Source organism: Watersipora subatra, chromosome 5, assembly GCF_963576615.1.
Source record: "Watersipora subatra chromosome 5, tzWatSuba1.1, whole genome shotgun sequence".
NCBI classification, from domain to species: domain Eukaryota; kingdom Metazoa; phylum Bryozoa; class Gymnolaemata; order Cheilostomatida; family Watersiporidae; genus Watersipora; species Watersipora subatra.
In genome coordinates, this window is record NC_088712.1 from 30,130,267 (window position 1) to 30,152,022 (window position 21,756).

At 35.8% G+C, this 21,756-nt stretch overlaps 2 protein-coding genes and 1 long non-coding RNA gene across 3 annotated transcripts in view; all 3 read left to right on the forward strand.

The window, feature by feature from the left end:
- Positions 1 to 3,082: 3,082 nt before the first annotated feature.
- On the forward strand, positions 3,083 to 14,326 carry LOC137397268 (uncharacterized). Its single transcript, XM_068083556.1, has 8 exons — positions 3,083 to 3,195; positions 3,534 to 3,589; positions 6,983 to 7,098; positions 8,972 to 9,125; positions 10,459 to 10,504; positions 12,246 to 12,440; positions 13,360 to 13,488; positions 14,315 to 14,326. Exons 1-8 carry the CDS (start codon positions 3,142 to 3,144, stop codon positions 14,324 to 14,326), a joined length of 762 nt encoding a protein of 253 aa, XP_067939657.1. The 5' UTR covers positions 3,083 to 3,141.
- Positions 14,327 to 14,507: 181 nt separating this feature from the next.
- Positions 14,508 to 17,584, forward strand: LOC137396467 (uncharacterized). Its single transcript, XR_010978555.1, has 3 exons — positions 14,508 to 14,637; positions 15,656 to 15,791; positions 17,482 to 17,584. It is a non-coding gene; the product is annotated as an uncharacterized lncRNA (long non-coding RNA).
- Position 17,585: 1 nt separating this feature from the next.
- LOC137396466 (rifampicin phosphotransferase-like) overlaps positions 17,586 to 21,756 on the forward strand; it is a 61,215-nt gene continuing 57,044 nt past the window's right edge. The window contains exon 1 of the mRNA XM_068082755.1: positions 17,586 to 17,629. Within this exon, the coding sequence (XP_067938856.1) occupies positions 17,597 to 17,629 (33 nt within the window). The 5' untranslated portion in view covers positions 17,586 to 17,596. The remainder of the gene's footprint in view (positions 17,630 to 21,756) is intronic.

Below are 21,756 nucleotides of genomic sequence, written 5' to 3' on the forward strand. Positions count from 1 at the left end.
CTCACATATAGCTCTTGTAAGATGTCTCTGATTTATCCAACTCACATATAACTCTTGTAAGATGTCTCCGATTTATCCAACTCACATATAGCTCTTGTAAGATGTCTCTGATTTATCCAACTCACATATAACTCTTGTAAGATGTCTCTGATTTATCCAACTCACATATAACTCTTGTAAGATGTCTTTGATTTGTCTAACTCACATGTAGCTCTTGTAAGATGTTTTGGATTTATTCATATGTCATAGCATGTCAGTGTTTTTGTACGTCATAGCCGGTTGGTGTTATTATATGTCACAGCCTGTGGCTGTTATCAATTCTCACAAGCATCATAGTTTGTGAAAGTTGGTGCAACCGCAGTTCACTGCCAACTTCAATAGTTTATCTGAGCCTGTTTCTATTTTGTGATAACAATGCGCACTCAATTGTTGAATTTTAGCTTTCTTTTCAAACCCTTATATTGTTTCGTAGATGGAAAGTTCACACAAATCTCACAGATGCAGTTAACAATCCATACAATGCTCAGACGGTGGCAGACTATTTCTTCTACAAATGGCGGGATGGAAGCATGCAACTGAGAGATGTTAGCAGAGCTGTCAGGCGCTCTCTAGAAAGTGCTGATGACTCAACTCTCCAAGCAGGGGCATTTCAAGGTGAGACAAACCATGAATGTCCACAAATAGTCTATAGGTGTACTTAGAGTTTCTTGATTTAGTAGTATAGATCATATACGCTTGCTAACAGACGGGTGGGTAAGAAAACTATTGATATACAATTATTTAATAAATGGTTTGGTTCTGGCAATGGCTTATTCATCATTCTGGCAGAGTCTAAACTAACTGTAAAACTGATCGTTATAGAACAGTATCTACACTGACTGTACATGTGGTAGTTATCGAACAGCGTCTAAACTGACTGTACATATGATAGCTATAGAACAATATCTAAACTGGCTGTACATATGATAGTTGTAGGAGACTAGATGAAAGCTTAGTGTTGCACGGGTAATAAAAACAACTTATAAACAGTGGCAGGTAATGTAGTTGATATTTGCTATGTTGGCTGATAAGCAAATGGCAAAATTAGCAGATTGGCTAATTTAAGTAACTTAAGCTAGTAACTTAAGGTTTTCTAAATCTTTACTATAATAAGAGCCATGAAGCTAGCTAGTAAACGCTACGTAATGATCTCTCACACAATCAATCATGATCTTCAAGCGTGCCAGTAGTAACCATTAGTATTTTAACTAGTTTAATGACTATGTGCACAATTATTCTATTGCATAGCAATGCAGGCGTTTGGCCCAGTGAATAGAATGTCTGCCTGCAGACCTGGAAGTTCCAAGTTCCATTCCAGAGATTTGTCATTCCTAGATTTTATTGCTATAACCGCACACATGAAAGACAGATGACGGACAGACAGACAAATAAACACTGAGATTTTATATAAATATAAGCTTCTCAAGCTGATATATATATATATATATAGATATATATATATATATAGATATATACATGTATATATAGATAGTTAGATAGATAGGTTCTCAAGCTACAGTAGATTGTAGACTGTTGATGACTAGATAAGGTTGAGGAAACAGGAGACATTCAGGGGTAATACTTGTAGCGCACTTCGGCTTTTATAGATATGCTAAAACTGGTACATATACGATGTAAGAATCGTATGTGTAAATTTTATTTATTGTATGTGTACAATATATATGCATGTGTAGATTTATATGCGCAAGTTATATAATGCATGTATATAGTTTATAAATTGTATATACAGGTTACTATGAGCTATATATAAGACCAAGGCAACGAGTTGGCTGATGTTTATTGGTTCTGTATTTTGTTAGGATTTGTTCAAATAGCTGGAGAGGAGACAACACTAACACTCCGTGGTTTTAAGAGACGCTCCTTCGGTGAGTAGAGACTGAAATAATATAATATAATGCTTTTAGATGATATCGACCAACTTGTTTTAGATGGTTGTGTTATTGAGCCATCATAATATGAAACAATCTGTTAACATCTTGTTATACTGGAAATCTTTTACATAGAATTCTGAAACACCATTCTTATAACTTGCTCATATGTTTATATTTTAGTCTAGAATTTGAACGTGATCCATTTCAATGTGTCATTTTAAGATGCATGTTTAATCTGATGTATCTTTCTTCATAATAGTTGACCAATGAACTTGATGCATTCTAGCTTTACGCATTGAAAACCATAAATCTTCCAGTTATTCCGTAGTATAAAGCTAAGGGACTATTCGTTCTTACTTCTCTGTGATTTGTAATGAATATTCTTGTACGCTTAAATTACTGATTTTCTTCATAAAACAATGATATTCTTACAGTTTGACTAAAATCTATCCGTTGTGATAAAATACAGAGAATAGACAGTGGCTGCATGATTAACAAACCGCAGTATAATTGGTTTGACCTCTATTGATATGCATTGAACTCTTGTATAGCAGAGTAAGATAATGAAACTGTAAGCATTCATATGATTCACGTTTTCAATGTAATAGTGCTATTGTAATGAAGCAGCACTCTCCAAAAGCTCATTTGATCATTTGAACGCAATAAAAACAGGTCACTATTCTAAAGATTTACATGTAGATTTTCATCAGTAAGTGTATTGTCATTAACGTATTATTATTAGAACAGTTGAGGAGTCTTTATGTGGGTTTGTATGAACTAATGCCTGGGTAGCTGTATAAGTCTGTAATCAACATATCTGAGTAGACAGGTGAGCAAGAGGGACGAATCCAAATTAAGTTGCAGCTTTAATAACAAAATCAAAACATAGTCCTGACAAGAATGTAACGTTTTGTTGTTACACCTTTGTATGGGTGACGTGTCCTGGTGATGTGTACATGTGATATGTATCGGTGATGTATACCTGTAACGTGTACCGGTGATGTGTACCGGTGGTTTGTACCGGTGGTGTGTTCGGGTAGTGTGTACCAGTGATCATGGCTCTGTACCAGAAAGCATGTTGACTTTAATACTAGATTTAGATTTTGTCTGCAAAGCGACACCAAAATTAATTTAACTGCCATAACTGTAGATTACCTGTGCGAGTAGTTTTGTGAGTGAGCAGAAGAGCTGTATTTGTTTTTTAGGGCAGATGAATTGTAAAGACACAAGCATATCTAGCCTTGAACATGTCATGGTTTCTGAGGTATTCATCCCGGTTTCTTACTGCTTTCTTTCTGCTGTCATGTTTAATGCTTAATAATAGTAGCCATTAGAATTAATACTGGTGTAGCATGTTTTTGTTACCATTGTCTGACCATCTACTATGCACACATGCTTGTTAGTTTGAGTAATCTATAGTGCTATGCCAAATGCACATCAGCTTATGGTCAAAAAATTGTTTTACCGTTTCCTCCACCGTCCACTTTATTTTCTAAGATAAGCTGAAGCTACTCTGCTACTTCATATTTTATATAATCCTAACCTATTGGTTGATCCCCTTTCTGTAGGGCTGCACAGTAATAGAGATGCTCTCTGTTGTAGAGAGGTAATTACCAGTACATCAGAGCGTCCTTGGATGAAGGTTCATCCCTGTCAAGGTAAGATTGTATGGGGTGAAAGGTTATGGTTATGCAGTCAGTTTAGGGTTTAACTGACTTGCCTTGCTGAAGCTTCCTGCATGAGCTCACAACGTCATCATCTATATACGAGTATATAAAATTCAGGTGTTTGTATTACTTGTATATTTGAAAGCTAAACAGCAACTGACTTACTACATAAGTGAGACAAGAGAGTAAAAGGATTATTACATAAGAATTACATAACAGATGAGTGAGTCAATATGAACAAAAAGTCTGACAACGGCAAATACAAATACAAGATAATGACTGTGGTCAATGTCAACAACTAGTACATATTCAACAGTTTGTGTGTCGTCGTATGTCCACTTAATAGCAATTTATTAAAATCCGCACACTTACAAGCTTCTGCGGTCCAGTGTGCAGTGAGAGATCATATTGTGTAATGATTATACGCACAATTATTCCAAGGTGTGGCAAGGTGGCTGTAGTGGTAGTGCCCTTGCCTTCACATCTGTGCATTCGAATGGACAGGTTTGATTCCTGTCAGGTGCAATTTTTTTTATGTCGCTCTTAGCTGGTTTTGGACAGATACGGCTTTTATTATAGTAAAGATTAAAATAGTAGCTGGAGTTACTAGCTGGAGTTACTAGCTTAAGTTACTAGCTGGAGTTACTAGCTTAAGTTACTAGCTTAAGTTACTCGAACTCATTGAGTAAAGAAACTAAGCCAATAGCAACTACAATACCTGCCACTGCTTATAAACTTTTTTAAATCTTGAGTGAATGTGTAGCATATGAAGTAAGAAGTGTTTTTCAACAATCTGTTTTAGCTCTGCTTTGAGGGTTCGAGTGTTTGAATTATGCATTGCTCGGACACACACAGAAATAAAAAAAATACCATTATTTAGAAATTAAAATGGTAAATGTTGTATATGTTGATTAAAAATAAATTTTCTATGCAAAAACTTTTATATTACTCATGCAATGTTGGGCATTCAGTAATATATATAATAATATATATATATAAAATATGTAGAAGTGGAACTTCACTTTATAGGTTTAAACATTTTATTACTAATAGCTTCATGTGGTACAATAAGTAAGTACACATGAAACTATTAGTAACTCATATATGTTACTTCTCGTATATGAACTTCTCTCTATATGTTTAACTTATAGAGAGAAGTTCCACTTTTACATATTTTATAATTTAGCTCTGATTCATCATTGAGCACTCTATAACCAATTGTGCAACATACACTTCATATATATATATATATGTATATATATTATACTCATGCTACAGACAGTACTGTTTCGGCTATTGAAGCCTCATCAGTGCAGCTCAGAGCTTAGGCAAGGGACACAAATCCCATTACCAATGAGAGTTGACTTCCTGCCATGAAACAACAAAGTTGCCTCACAGACTTTAAGAAAGTCAATGTGCTGGCACCAGAGTGCTCAAATCACAAAAGTGATGAGCTTTGCACAAAGGCTAATAGTGCCGCACCTCTCACAGAGTGCTCAACCAAACTGAAGTAAGGGAGCATATACTCATGCTACAGACAGTACTGTTTCGGCTATTGAAGCCTCATCAGTGCAGCTCAGAGCTTAGGCAAGGGACACAAATCCCATTACCATTCTGTATATATATATATATATATTATATATACATGTGTATATATATGATAATGGACTTACCATCTAACTACACAACCGTTTTTACTGTATTTTATTATATGATTGTTCTATTATAAATCAGCTCATGGATAATTCAATTTACTACTTCGTGTTTCTCAAGATAAGCGCGACAAGAGTCAGCTAAAAGGAAGCACTATGTGCATGCTCTCTTCATCATAGAGCTGCTGTTGAGGTGTTTTATAGCTTGCGTATCTACGATAGTTCCACTGACACTAGATATGAGCCTTTCAAAAGTTCTTTTATTTGACTGTTTTCTTCAGCAAAATACTGATGTTCCCTAAACACTTTTTTTATTGCATAATTACAATAATTATAACAACTTATCTTTGGAAAATGTGCTGCCTCCTGATTAACTTTGCTATTGCTAAGTTAGGTAAATAATTCACAAACTCTAGCAGATATTATTAACCATGTTACTCCAAGTGTATCCAGTATCTTTAATTTTCCTTGGTATGCTTTGTGTATACCCTGGCACGCACAGGTTCATATGCACACTGAATGTTTATACCCTGGTATTTACAAGTTCATATGCTCACTAAATATTTATACCCTGGTATTTACAAGTTCATAAACTCACTAAATATTTATACCCTGGTATTTACAGGTTCATATGCTCACTGAATGTTTATACCCTGGTATTTACTGGTTTATATGCTCACTGAATGTTTATACCCTGGTATTAACAGGTTCATATGCACACTGAATGTTTATACCATGGTATTTACAGGTTTATATGCACACTGAATGTTTATACCCTGGTATTTACAAATTCATATGCTCACTGAATGTTTATACCCTGGTATTTACTGGTTCATATGCTCACTGAATGTTTATACCCTGGTATTTACAGGTTTATATGCTCACTGAATGTTTATACCCTGGTATTAACAGGTTCATATGCACACTGAATGTTTATACCATGGTATTTACAGGTTTATATGCACACTGAATGTTTATACCCTGGTATTTACAAATTCATATGCTCACTGAATGTTTATACCCTGGTATTTACTGGTTTATATGCACACTGAATGTTTATACCATGGTATTTACAAGTTCATATGCTCACTAAATATTTATACCCTGGTATTTACAAGTTCATATGCTCACTGAATGTTTATACCCTGGTATTTACTGGTTCATATGCTCACTGAATGTTTATACCCTGGTATTTACTGGTTTAAATGCTCACTGAATGTTTATACCCTGGTATTAACAGGTTCATATGCACACTGAATGTTTATACCATGGTATTTACAGGTTTATATGCACACTGAATGTTTATACCCTGGTATTTACAAATTCATATGCTCACTGAATGTTTATACCCTGGTATTTACTGGTTTATATGCTCACTGAATGTTTATACCCTGGTATTTACAGGTTCATATGCACACTGAATGTTTATACCATGGTATTTACAGGTTTATATGCACACTGAATGTTTATACCCTGGTATTTACAGATTCATATGCACACTGAATGTTTATACCATGGTATTTACAGGTTCATATGCACACTGAATGTTTATACCATGGTATTTACAGGTTTATATGCACGCTGAATGTTTATACCCTGGTATTTACAGGTTCATATGCACACTGAATGTTTATACCATGGTATTTACAGGTTTATATGCACACTGAATGTTTATACCATGGTATTTACAGGTTTATATGCACACTGAATGTTTATACCCTGGTATTTACAGGTTCATATGCTCACTGAAAATGTATCCAAACAGCGAACAAACCTTAACAGATATTCGGTACATCTATCCAAAACTGATGAAGAAGGTAGAGTCTAAACAAGGCCTTACCACGTTAGGTAAGAACGGCAAATGACTATTCGACTGCTAAGATTTCCATGAATGCTCTTCTTTTATCATCACTTTCTTTGAAGTTTAGTTCAATCACTTTTTGTGATTAGCGTGTCCAATAATATACAACCTTGTTTTTGAAAAAGTTACAGTGCCATCTTTTTGGTGTACGATTGGTCCAACGACATCATTGGTCTAATGCTGATTGGTCCAAATATACAGATTGGTCTAATTACTGTGCCAAATTTCTTTATTTTAGCTACTGCTATTTTTCTTGCTATTTTCTGAGCCAGAAAAAATTCGCTTCGCAAATTGAACTCGGAATTGAATTTTGAATCTCCAGTTGCAAAGACAGGCATACTATTCATTACACTACACGTACAAGTGGCTATACTGTGGAATAATTATGCCGATTGGTTAAAATAGCATGCTTTACGCTTCAGTAGCATGCAACGCCGGGCATTCACCTAGTTAATTATTAAAGCTCAATACTAATAACGTTGTTATTTTAGTTCAAATTTTCATGCTAGAAATAATTAGTTTTGAGCTTAGGGCAGTGCCTATTCTGACAAGTTTGTTTTCAAACTGTCCATTAAAATCTGTCTCAAACCCAATTCACTTTCATGACATCTATCATATCTACCATATCGTACATACCATGCCCCATATGTATTTTTGTGCATTTTCTGCAAGATAACGGCAGGTACTATGAAAAGGTCCTGCGCAGCACTAGAGCCACGGTTGTCTGGCACCTGTACATGTATTTGTAAACAAACATCCTATTTTTGCAATGTCTGCTAAGACAGGCTACCGCCATTGATGGGTTATTGTCTGGTGCTGCACTTTCTCCAATTATTACTAAGTTTTTATACAGTGCTAGTCTAGCGACTCCTGGGTGGTCTAGCTAGTCTAGTGACACCTGGGTGGTCTTGCTAGTCTAGCGACAACTGGGGGTCTAGCGATACCTGGGTGGTCTAGCTAGTCTAGTGACACTTGGGTGGTCTTGCTAGTCTAGCGACAACTGGGGGTCTAGCGATACCTGGGTGGTCTAGCTAGTCTAGCGACACTTGGGTGGTCTTGCTAGTCTAGCGACAACTGGGGGTCTAGCGATACCTGGGTGATCTAGCTAGTCTAGCGACACCTGGGTGGTCTAGCTAGTCTAGCGACACCTGGGTGGTCTAGCTAGTCTAGCGACACCTGGGTGGTCTAGCTAGTCTAGCGACACCTGGGTGGTCTAGCTAGTCTAGCGACACCTGGGTGGTCTAGCTAGTCTAGTGACACCTGGGTGGTCTAGCTAGTCTAGCGACACCCGATGTACCAGTGCTGAAGCGCTACGCCGAGCCGACAAGCAGATCATGTTTCCATAGGGTGCTATGGTAGTGTGATGGTTGTGCGACGCATTATGTATCCAAATTGAAAATTTTGATTTCAGGGTTGGTTCATACAGCCTTCTCTTCAGTCATTATCTGTTTCAAATAAAAACAGAAAGATTAGAGCGTTTCAGCAACAAAAAATTCTGTACATGTATATGAAACGACAGGAAAGCAAGACCTATGAGCTCACAAGTGCAATGCCGAAGACAATGATTGCAGTGATTGACAGTGGTTGCTAAGACAATGACAATTAGACAATTAGACAATGACGATGAGACAATAATATTGTCTCACCGCAAGATGTTGCATCGAATGACTGTTTTGCTTCCAAACAGCCACATTGAATCACGATAGAATGAGGGTGACACGGCTGTTTCCATGATGTTATTGCAGCTCTATATGGGGGTGTGTGGCTACGCTATCACTGTATGGGACCTTGGTATATACATGTATTTTACTTGTTTTATGGCTCAGTTCTTTTCATTCTATTGACCTCTTAAATTTCTAGACTATGTGTTTACTGAACCACTCAACTGCTACTCGCTGACAGACAGTCAGCAAAGAGATAGGCAGTCTCCTCTCTACCATTTCTCTTTCCAACAGATGGTTCCTTCTATTTCTGTCCCCGATCATGGAAGAGGCCTCCTGCTTCTGAACAATATGTAAGTAACTTTCTCCTGGTGTACACATGTACATTTAGTTATTTATTAGTATACACACGTGTATGTAGGTATTTATTAGTATACACATGTGTATGTAGGTATTCCCACGACCAAACACGAGCGGAGCGACTGGTTAAGAGATTTATGATAAATGCATGTGCACACAACTCACGAAAACTATTCATCAACCCTGTCGCAAACCCTTGTACTGAAATCTCATCAACAAATTTAACCATTTTTCAATGGAGTCGTTTAAGTATAATAACGACACAAAACACATAAAAACCTATTTAAATACGTTACCAAGTCTTTGTAAATTGTCGACAATATTTTAAAACTTACCCATCTGATCGGATTATACACAAATAGACAGATTAATTTGGACGAAAATCGTTATTAAAACTTGCCAAGCCTTATTTTTATCAAAATTAAGACAGGCAAACGAAAGGCCGAGCGACAGAGAATAGAACCATTAGGTCGTGCGCATTTCACGAAAAAAGAACGTGCACATTTCACCAGTCTATAGCATTGTTGAATTGCCGAAGGTTTCTGTAATTAACGTAGAAGTACTGAAATATGATCATTTCTTTTTTGCTGATTTCAAAGTAACTGACATTTTGGACACTTTTGAGTACTTTGGTATTCTAACTGATGTCCAAAGCAGTGAAAGTAAAGGAAATGATGATGATATTTTTTTCTAATGATTCTTATGAGATTATTACAATATTTAATTATAAGTTTGGATGACTATTGAAGTGTAATAGTCACACTAACAACATCGATGATGGGCAATATGTTACTGTTATTATTTTTTCTAAATAGTTTTGTTAAATAAATTTTCTAAAAATCTATATAAATATCACAACTTCTTGATATTGTTAGCTGTGACGTTTTGAAATGTAAACAAAATTGTGCATTGGTTTTCTATTATTACTGTATTACTGTATTAATAATATTGGTTATTCTAATAATACCAGTGCATTTTACTTCTAATATTGCATTTCTCCTATTGCAGGGGGAGAGATATAAACATATAATCTTTTCCTTTTATTATTGCTGTTTGCTGTACATAATAACACCCACACCCAGTACATTACAGCTACCATTGCAGTTATCCTATTGCATTGCAGTGCCATTTGACTGCTAATATTGCATTTCTCAACCATCAATACCCTTTCTTTTTTCCAATATCACTTTGGTCGCGGGCTGTATGACAGGGGAATTTCTACTTATTAGTATACACATGTGTATGTAGCTATTTATTTGTATACACATGTATATGGGTTTTTACTAGTATAAACTGTTCTAAACATTAGCCACTCAACTTTTATAGACTCTTTGAAGAAGGAGGTACTGACTGGCAGCCGCTGACACTTAAGGTAATATATTATATTTCTCATATCTCTTCTATCAATGTCAAGCAAGAATATGCCCATTTAACCTTCAAATTTTGCAACTAGCACCGGATTGGCTGGTTCGTAACAAAAAACAACCAATCATAGTCTTAGATTTTTTTTAACAGCCTCATTTAAAGGTTAAAGATTTAATGGTTAATTTACACAAAATTTTAGTGGATTTTATCAAAAAGTATCGGTATTTTTCTACCATTTGTGATTGTTTTTGATTTTGATGTTTGAGGTAATTTGATTGCTGGGATGCTTCAGGATTAAAATCAACAAAACTTGGATCACGATTAAAGCGCTCTTTATTTATTAATTAATGATTATTGGTATAAATAGATGCTATTTTAAGATACTATCAATCTTTTAAACTTTGAAGCATTTTTCAAGTTCAAATAATCAACAACAAAGCTTGTTTCTTGTAGTTTCCTTTTAGCGATTGGAGTCTTTTAGCTCAATCGGTCATATAAATCGCAGAAATGCATAGTTTAAATACTCTCACTTGTCAGAGGTCAGTAAGTAATGCGCTTGTGCAAGCATCCGCCTTGTCGATTAAAAAATAAAAAAGCTCTCTAGTCCAAAGGTGAGAACACTCGTGGTGCTTTGAAATTCTGTTTACACAAATCTGAAAGCATTATGGATCACAAGGTCTAGTCATGTGGCGGCAAGCAATGATTTCACTGGTTCTGGTCATAGTAGTTATGCGATTCGTCAGTGATGCAGGAACTTTGTGCATTGTCCCTTGCGCCACCTCGCTAGTTTTATCTAGGCTTAAAGTTTATTAGAAAATCGCCTAAAAAGTATAGGAAACAGCATCTTGTGTTTTATCTGTTTTAACCCTTTGGAAGGCGAATTTATTTTTTGGAGTTTCCCCCTCCGTATGCAAATTATTTCTGAGAAAATTATCCATATGTTTTACGTTCACTATCTTGGTCATAACTTGAAAACAGTTTGCTTAATCTTTGTGAACTTGCAATAAAAAGTGATCAGCTGATAATGTTTCACAAAATGGTAGCAATAATGACTTGATTACATCATCATCTATGAATTCTTTTGTCATTGTTGTCGTGGTTGCCATGGTTTAAGTGACAAGCGTACCTGAGAAAATCGATCAACAGATTAATCAAAACTACACTCTGTTCAAAGTCACAAAGGTCTAAATTGGACTTATTGTCATCAGATTCGTCCATAAGGTGGTTCACATCCTGATCTGAACACCTTGCAATGTTGGAACCACCATTGGTGCGGCTTATCCAAGTTTTTTTCTAAAAATTTTTTTAGTTTTTTTCTCAAAACTCTGAGATTAACATAATTGAAATAAGTAGTTAATCTAATCAGTGCAACATGTTTCACTTAAAAGTAGTCCTTGCTTTCTCCGTCTGATACTTCAACATACATAAAAAACAGTTCTAAAAAATGCTGACCTAACCCCCTCCCCCCCTCCCCCTCTCCACCTCCCCCTCGTGGGACATCAATGTTGCTCTGTCCGTCAAAGGGTAAGGGACATTTATATGTCACTAATAGACATAATCACCATAAACAGTCACTAATATTAACTACTGATATTAGCAACTGTCAATGTGGGAGTGCAAAGAGTCAAACCTTTCTTTATGTGGCTGGAAAAAGTTGATTATAAGGAATGCTTTATAATGTAGGGGTGGCATGTGCTCTTATTTCCTACTAAAAGAAAATACTAAGAAATAATGATCTTTCTTTCAAGGATCTTCTACCATATAAAAAGTCCCTTAGCAAACCTCTGCTCGCTACAATATCGGTTGCTGCACCTGCAAGAGCTGTCACAATATCACAGCCATCTGATCTGATAATAGCATTAGATCACCCAGACTGCAAGAATAGCGCACAAGTTGGTGGCAAAGGCAGTCAGTTAGCCGTGCTCTATCAGGCGGGCCTTCAGGTAAATATTCCATTAGTAATTATCAACTGAAGTAAATTACTGCTAGTAATAAGATATGATTGGATAGCTCTGTAATATTATATATAGTAGTAAGATATGATTAGATAGCTCTGTAATATTATGAATAGTAATGAGATATGATTGGATAGTTCCATAATATTATTGATAGTAAAAAGATATGATTGGATAGCTCTGTAATATTCTTGATAGTAATAAGATATGATTGGATAGCTCTGTAATATTCTTGGTAGTAATAAGATATGATTGGATAGCTCTGCAATATTCTTGGTAGTAATAAGATATGATTGGATAGCTCTGCAATATTCTTGGTAGTAATGAACACATTTCTGCAAAGTGAGTGCATAATATAGTTGCTCAAATGTATGCAGAACAGAAACGTACACAAAGGTTTTTACTGTGCTACCAAGACTTGATGGTTAAACAGGACTTGATGGTAGAGCAGCATATGGAAATTATTTATAGCTATTTTTATGGCTGTTTCATCGTTATTTCTTCTCTTTAATTTGTATCACTATTTCTTATTGCAACGTGTAGTTTATCGTTATTCCATGTATTGTTTATGATAAACACCTCGCAGTATGTCTTATTACAAATGTCAAGGTCAGTATGCGAGGATGCTGCACTACCTCTGCTAGAATAGCAAACTTCACTATTATAGTGGGTAACAGATAAATATTTGTCAATATTTTTATCTGTTGTGAGCAGTGGATCCGCATTTGAATTCTGTTTTACAGATTATTTTCACTAGAGCCTTTGTGACGCGCTGCACTTTCTAAATATAAAACATAAAATGACTATTCGAAGGAACAAATAAACCTGAAAGTGAATTGAAACAGTAGTCAACGCTGAGGCTTGTTTCATCTTAGCTTGTTATTTACTGTTGTTATTATTGTTGTAGTGCTGCATTCCTATGGCTGCCTGTCTCACTGTTGAGGCATTCAACTTACAGCTTGAAACCTGTCCACATCTGTCAGTGTTGTTCTCCCAATTAAACTCAAGTGTTGATGCTTCCATAGAGAGTGTTAAGGTGAGACACCTGTTGTATCATATTATGTTTATTTCTATGTAACAAGCAGGGTTGGCATATTATTCCTGGTGCGGTAAATACGTGCGGTGAATACGCGCGGTGAATACGCGCGGTAAATACACGCGGTAAATACGTGCGGTAAATACATGTGGTAAATTTGGGTATATACCGGTAAATACCAGTGGTATTTACCAGTATTTACCATCCTGGAATAAAGTATGAATATTTACAGTTTGCAAAAAACTGGAATTATAGTTTGCTAATTTAGATACATGTATATTAAAGATTTATCGATTTATAAATCAATTTTATAACTTTATTTTCGGTAATAATATGCATATATTGTAATATATATATTATATACAATAAATATACACGGGGAAACATTAATTTTCAAATTACATGTAAATATCGAAAGACACAACTTGCAATATTGAACTTTTGAACAATGTTGAACTCGAATAAAAATTAAGTAAGAAAATGATACTTGTAGACTCGTGTATGATGAATATACTGATACGTAGTGTTCTATAGTCTTTCTCACAATTATTACATTGTCTTTGAATTAACTACATGTATTGAGCTGAACTGAGCATGTATACATGTATATATGTTCACTCATTAATAAAGTCTCAGCCCAGAAGAACTCACCTACTGATTCACTCTAACTTTTTAATAATCCACTCAGAATTTCACTCAAAATTCTGCCCGGGCAAGTATTTTCCCACATCCCATTCCTGGCAGCAATAAACTGTATGCATGAACCAAATTGTTGGCAATCATAAAAGAATAATCAACTAATTCTTAATATAGTTCTATTTTTCAGGATTGTGCCTAGGTTATTATCTGTTCACCATGTGCAGGATTTGTCATTAACAAATACATTTGACCATATCAGATTTTTAAGCTGGCAATATGAGATATCTGCTGCTCTCTGCTTGGAGTATTCGTCAACTGTGATATTAATAGTTACGACAGGCAGTTATATCTTATAACTATCTTTCTCACAGGAGCTGTGCGATAAACTCAAACAGTGTATCTTAGCCTCTCAAGTTCACGCGAAGGTAAGGGCGGCTATAGAAGGCGTTGTATCAGACTCAGGGATATTCCATGAAGATTGCAGGCTTGCCGTCAGGTCATCTTCGATTGGTGAGGATAGTTTGCATTATTAAACCGTCTCTAATCACCTCTACAACATAAATATTGTCTATTGACAAGTAGGACTTATTATTATAAAATCCTTAAATGTTAACAGATTGAAGACCATTCTCTGATTAATCATCTCTAAAAGGTTGCCTGTATCTGACCCGAAACTGCAATTTAATCTATTAGTAATTAGGTGTGACTAGTTATTATCATATTATCTAAAATATTTATGGGTATATAACGCGTGTTCGCCTCACAGAAATGCTGAGTTTCGAAATTGCAGCCCCTCTTTGCTTACAAACTTTCACAAATAGATGTGCCTGCAAAGTTTTTTTTTAACTTTGCCGTGGTTTAGGAAACAGAAAGGGTATGCATAGGGTATCCAGAAGTGATCTCTGTTGAAGTGATCTCTGTTGAAGTGATCTCTGTTGAAGTGATCTCTGTTGAAGTAATCTCTGTTGAAGTGATCTCTGTTGAAGTGATCTCTGTTGAAGTGATCTCTGTTGAAGTGATCTCTGTTGAAGTAATCTCTGTTGAAGTGATCTCTGTTGAAGTGATCTCTGTTGAAGTGATCTCTGTTGAAGTGATCTCTGTTGAAGTGATCTCTGTTGAAGTGATCTCTGTTGAAGTGATCTCTGTTGAAGTGATCTCTGTTGAAGTGATCTCTGTTGAAGTGATCTCTGTTGAAGTGATCTCTGTTGTGCCAAATATAAACTTTTGTACTTGATTTTAAGCTACTGCATCCGTTGGAGTTTTCTTCTCTTATGTTTTTATGTTTTACGAATGTTCACCCAGACTCTGTTAAAAGAATGTGAGTAGTTTTCTCAGCAGGTTATTTCAGGTAGGAGTTATTCATTTTCTGAGTTTCCGCATGGCTATTGTGAACACTAGAATAATATTATAATCCTAAGGACATTAGAGTATCCATCATATTTGTAGTTCTTAATTGTTTATCTTTACATTAGATGATAATTAAATACAATGTATATATGATTATAGCATATCCTGTTAAAATTTGCAGGTGAGGATGGAGTTGACCAGTCTGCTGCTGGCCAAATGGACACAATTCTTGGGGTTAAAGGTCAATCACGAGTGCTTGAAGCTGTGTTGCAGTGCTGGGCTTCTTATTTTTCATTTACTGCAGTCCAGTACAAACGGTAGGTACACCATTCTCACTGTTCCGCAGCAGGTGCCGGCAACTTGATTCTAAATAGTCTTACATATGCAGTGATTGCTTTCATATTATATCTTTATTTCTTGTACAAGAGATTTATAGGTAATCTATATCAAGTAACAGAGTATTTAGTTGCTAGAGTTGATGAGCATGTGAGCTACATAGAGTGAACAGGGGACACCTGTATTTATCTGTCAGATGAGTGAACAGGGGACACCTGTATTCATCTGTCAGATGAACGCGTTTAATATTTCAATCCTGAGTGTAATTCATGAATAGGAAATTCCTTCATAACACCAGATCCCATAATGATCTCTACTACACACCGAAATTGATTGAGTTAACTAGCTCTACCGCTGACTAAGTTCAAGGTGAAATCTAACTAAAGAAATCTAAACACAGTAGACGCTCTTATAACGTGAATCTTGTATAATATCAATTCCGTCTTCCGTAAAAAATTTGTGTTAAATTTTTGATTCATTTTCTATAAAAAATTCTATATGACACAAGTGTCTATACGGTGTGAGTTTTCTAGCTGGATTTGAATAACAAAAATCTCATGGCTAGCCTTTTAAATGTCGTTTTCTCTCTCGCCGCTTGTTGGGTAGAAAATGATGTATAAGGGTATCTTTATTATACAAATCACAGACAGCTGCACAATTAATCAAAATTATTCAGAGGTGGTTGATTGGTGCAGATGTTAGAGTGTCAGCCATGTTGAATGTGTCACGAGTTGGAGTCTTGTTGAAAGCAATCTTAATCTTATCTTAGTTTGCTCTTAACCTTTAACCTTCGGACAGACGGACAAACAGACGGACAAACAGACAGACACAGCTCGTATTATAGTAAGGATATAGTTGTGTTTTACCATATTTTTGATATATACAATTTTTTTTTCTCCTGCAGCATACATCCTGCTGTCTAAAAACAATTCACATTTAAATTGACATTGAAGGTGTGCACTACCCTTGATTTAACGTAAACTTACCCTAAGTCTGATCATGAACCCTAAACCAAGTGAAAATGATAAGAAAAAATGGAAAAAGTTGTTTATACAAATCAATAATACTAAAGCTATTGTACAGCCATTAAATTGAGAGGTTTATTGTTTTCTTTTTGAAGGGCCAAGTTGGTGAGTTTCTGAATGTTTTAGGACAGATTAGGCAGTTAACACTTATTTTACTGCTCGCATAACATAAAATCCCTACAATGCAAACATTCTCGGAACTGATTATTTATGTTGTAAGAGCATCTACTGTGTGCGTATTTGGTTGTGGCTCCTTACTCTCTCTTTCCTCTTCTTTCCTTCCTTTCTCTTTGCTCTTTTCTCAAACAATAATAGACTGATGTCATAATGGCTAGATGTGTAGATGGCTAGATGCGTAGATGTGTAGATGTGTAGATGTGTAGATGTGTAGATATATGAAAATTTGCCAAAAACTGCTTTTAGTTTTCACTTCTTTTTCTGGCTTAATACTGTTGAAGATTTATTTTTCTAATTTAATAATCTTCAGCTCTCATGAGTTCTGTTACCATGGCAACTCAAGTCATGATGTGCTCAGCTTGAGTCGATAAGGTTCATGAAAAGGTGAGAAAATGAGTAACAATTCCTTTAGTTTTGCCCACTGTCATAATATAAGGCAGCACAAAACTGTGCTTTTTACTTTGTGCAGAGAGCATGGCCAGCCACTTCACACTGGCATGGCTGTCGTCATCCAAGAGATGGTAGATGCCGAGGCTGCTGGAGTCCTTTTTACTTATCATCCTGTCACCAGCAGCATTTCAACTATGGTTCTGAATTCTAACCTTGGCCTTGGAGAGGTAAGTCGTACCTAAATCGTTTCTTCGTTTTTAATAAAACATCAAAATCCAAACAGCAATCATCGCTTGCTCTAGCAGTGATATTGTTACTTGCAGGTGAGTTTACTTCAACTAGTACTACAGGGTATACAGTATAACATACTCTAACTAGTACTAGGGGATACACAGTATAACATACTCTAACTAGTACTAGGGGATACATAGTATAACATACTCTAACTAGTACTAGGTTATACACAGTATAACATACTCTAACTAGTACTAGGTGATACACAGTGTAACCTACTCTAACTAGTACTAGGTGATACACAGTGTAACCTACTCTAACTAGTACTAGGTGATATACAGTATAACATACTCTAACTAGTACTAGGTGATACGCAGTGTAACCTACTCTAACTAGTACTAGGGAATACACAGTGTAACCTACTCTAACTAGTACTAAGTGATACGCAGTGTAACCTACTCTAACTAGTACTAGGGAATACACAGTGTAACCTACTCTAACTAGTACTAAGTGATACACAGTGTAACCTACTCTAACTAGTACTAAGTGATACACAGTGTAACCTACTCTGACTAGTACTAGGTGATACACAGTATAACCTACTCTAACAAGTACTAAGTGATACACAGTGTAATCTCCTCTAACTAGTACTAAGTGATACACAGTGTAACCTACTCTAACAAGTGCTAAGTGATACACAGTGTAACCTACTCTAACAAGTACTAAGTGATACACAGTGTAACCTACTCTAACTAGTACTAAGTGATACACAGTGTAACCTACTCTAACTAGTACTAAGTGATACACAGTATAACCTACTCTAACTAGTACTAAGTGATACACAGTGTAACCTACTCTAACAAGTACTAAGTGATACGCAGTGTAACCTACTCTAACTAGTACTAGGGAATACACAGTGTAACCTACTCTAACTAGTACTAAGTGATACGCAGTGTAACCTACTCTAACTAGTACTAGGGAATACACAGTGTAACCTACTCTAACTAGTACTAAGTGATACACAGTGTAACCTACTCTAACTAGTACTAAGTGATACACAGTGTAACCTACTCTAACTAGTACTAGGTGATACACAGTATAACCTACTCTAACAAGTACTAAGTGATACACAGTGTAATCTCCTCTAACTAGTACTAAGTGATACACAGTGTAACCTACTCTAACAAGTACTAAGTGATACACAGTGTAACCTACTCTAACAAGTACTAAGTGATACACAGTGTAACCTACTCTAACTAGTACTAAGTGATACACAGTGTAACCTACTCTAACTAGTACTAAGTGATACACAGTGTAACCTACTCTAACTAGTACTAAGTGATACACAGTGTAACCTACTCTAACTAGTACTAAGTGATACACAGTGTAACCTACTCTAACTAGTACTAAGTGATACACAGTGTAACCTACTCTAACTAGTACTAAGTGATACACAGTATAACATACTCTAACTAGTACTAAGTGATACACAGTGTAACCTACTCTAACTAGTACTAAGTGATACACAGTGTAACCTACTCTAACTAGTACTAAGTGATACACAGTGTAACCTACTCTAACTAGTACTAAGTGATACACAGTGTAACATACTCTAACTAGTACTAAGTGATACACAGTGTAACCTACTCTAACTAGTACTAAGTGATACACAGTGTAACATACTCTAACTAGTACTAAGTGATACACAGTGTAACATACTCTAACTAGTACTAAGTGATACACAGTGTAACCTACTCTAACTAGTACTAAGTGATACGCAGTGTAACCTACTCTAACTAGTACTAGGGAATACACAGTGTAACCTACTCTAACTAGTACTAAGTGATACACAGTGTAACCTACTCTAACTAGTACTAAGTGATACACAGTGTAACCTACTCTAACTAGTACTAGGTGATACACAGTATAACCTACTCTAACAAGTACTAAGTGATACACAGTGTAATCTCCTCTAACTAGTACTAAGTGATACACAGTGTAACCTACTCTAACAAGTACTAAGTGATACACAGTGTAACCTACTCTAACAAGTACTAAGTGATACACAGTGTAACCTACTCTAACTAGTACTAAGTGATACACAGTGTAACCTACTCTAACTAGTACTAAGTGATACACAGTGTAACCTACTCTAACTAGTACTAAGTGATACACAGTGTAACCTACTCTAACTAGTACTAAGTGATACACAGTGTAACCTACTCTAACTAGTACTAAGTGATACACAGTGTAACCTACTCTAACTAGTACTAAGTGATACACAGTATAACATACTCTAACTAGTACTAAGTGATACACAGTGTAACCTACTCTAACTAGTACTAAGTGATACACAGTGTAACCTACTCTAACTAGTACTAAGTGATACACAGTGTAACCTACTCTAACTAGTACTAAGTGATACACAGTGTAACATACTCTAACTAGTACTAAGTGATACACAGTGTAACCTACTCTAACTAGTACTAAGTGATACGCAGTGTAACCTACTCTAACTAGTACTAGGGAATACACAGTATAACATACTCTAACTAGTACTAAGTGATACACAGTATAACATACTCTAACTAGTACTAAGTGATACACAGTGTAACCTACTCTAACTAGTACTAAGTGATACACAGTGTAACCTACTCTAACTAGTACTAAGTGATACACAGTGTAACCTACTCTAACTAGTACTAAGTGATACACAGTGTAACCTACTCTAACTAGTACTAAGTGATACACAGTATAACATACTCTAACTAGTACTAAGTGATACACAGTGTAACCTACTCTAACTAGTACTAAGTGATACACAGTGTAACCTACTCTAACTAGTACTAAGTGATACACAGTATAACCTACTCTAACTAGTACTAAGTGATACACAGTGTAACCTACTCTAACTAGTACTAAGTGATACACAGTGTAACCTACTCTAACTAGTACTAAGTGATACACAGTATAACCTACTCTAACTAGTACTAAGGGATACACAGTGTAACCTACTCTAACTAGTACTAAGTGATACACAGTGTAACCTACTCTAACTAGTACTAGGTGATACACAGTGTAACCTACTCTAACAAGTACTAGGTGATACACAGTGTAACCTACTCTAACAAGTACTAAGTGTTACACAGTGTAACCTACTCTAACTAGTACTAAGTGATACACAGTGTAACCTACTCTAACTAGTACTAAGTGATACACAGTGTAACCTACTCTAACTAGTACTAAGTGATACACAGTGTAACCTACTCTAACTAGTACTAAGTGATACACAGTGTAACCTACTCTAACTAGTACTAAGTGATACACAGTGTAACCTACTCTAACTAGTACTAAGTGATACACAGTGTAACCTACTCTAACTAGTACTAAGTGATACACAGTATAACCTACTCTAACTAGTACTAAGTGATACACAGTGTAACCTACTCTAACTAGTACTAAGTGATACACAGTGTAACCTACTCTAACTAGTACTAAGTGATACACAGTATAACCTACTCTAACTAGTACTAAGGGATACACAGTGTAACCTACTCTAACTAGTACTAAGTGATACACAGTGTAACCTACTCTAACTAGTACTAGGTGATACACAGTGTAACCTACTCTAACAAGTACTAGGTGATACACAGTGTAACCTACTCTAACAAGTACTAAGTGTTACACAGTGTAACCTACTCTAACTAGTACTAAGTGATACACAGTGTAACCTACTCTAACTAGTACTAAGTGATACACAGTGTAACCTACTCTAACTAGTACTAAGTGATACACAGTGTAACCTACTCTAACTAGTACTAAGTGATACACAGTGTAACCTACTCTAACTAGTACTAAGTGATACACAGTGTAACCTACTCTAACTAGTACTAGGGGATACACAGTGTAACCTACTCTAACAAGTACTAGGTGATACACAGTGTAACCTACTCTAACTAGTACTAAGTGATACACAGTGTAACCTACTCTAACTAGTACTAAGTGATACACAGTGTAACCTACTCTAACAAGTACTAGGTGATACACAGTGTAACCTACTCTAACTAGTACTAAGTGATACACAGTGTAACCTACTCTAACTAGTACTAAGTGATACACA

What these genes read in the sequence shown, in the direction of transcription:
- LOC137397268 (XM_068083556.1), top strand. Translation starts at nt 3,142, where the DNA reads ATGAATTGTAAAGACACAAGCATATCTAGCCTTGAACATGTCATGGTT. An exon ending in ACAAGGCCTTACCACGTTAG is followed by an intron (nt 7,099 to 8,971) that starts GTAAGAACGGCA and finishes TTAAATTTCTAG; the next exon opens with ACTATGTGTTTACTGAACCA. An exon ending in CTCCTGCTTCTGAACAATAT is followed by an intron (nt 9,126 to 10,458) that starts GTAAGTAACTTT and finishes CAACTTTTATAG; the next exon opens with ACTCTTTGAAGAAGGAGGTA.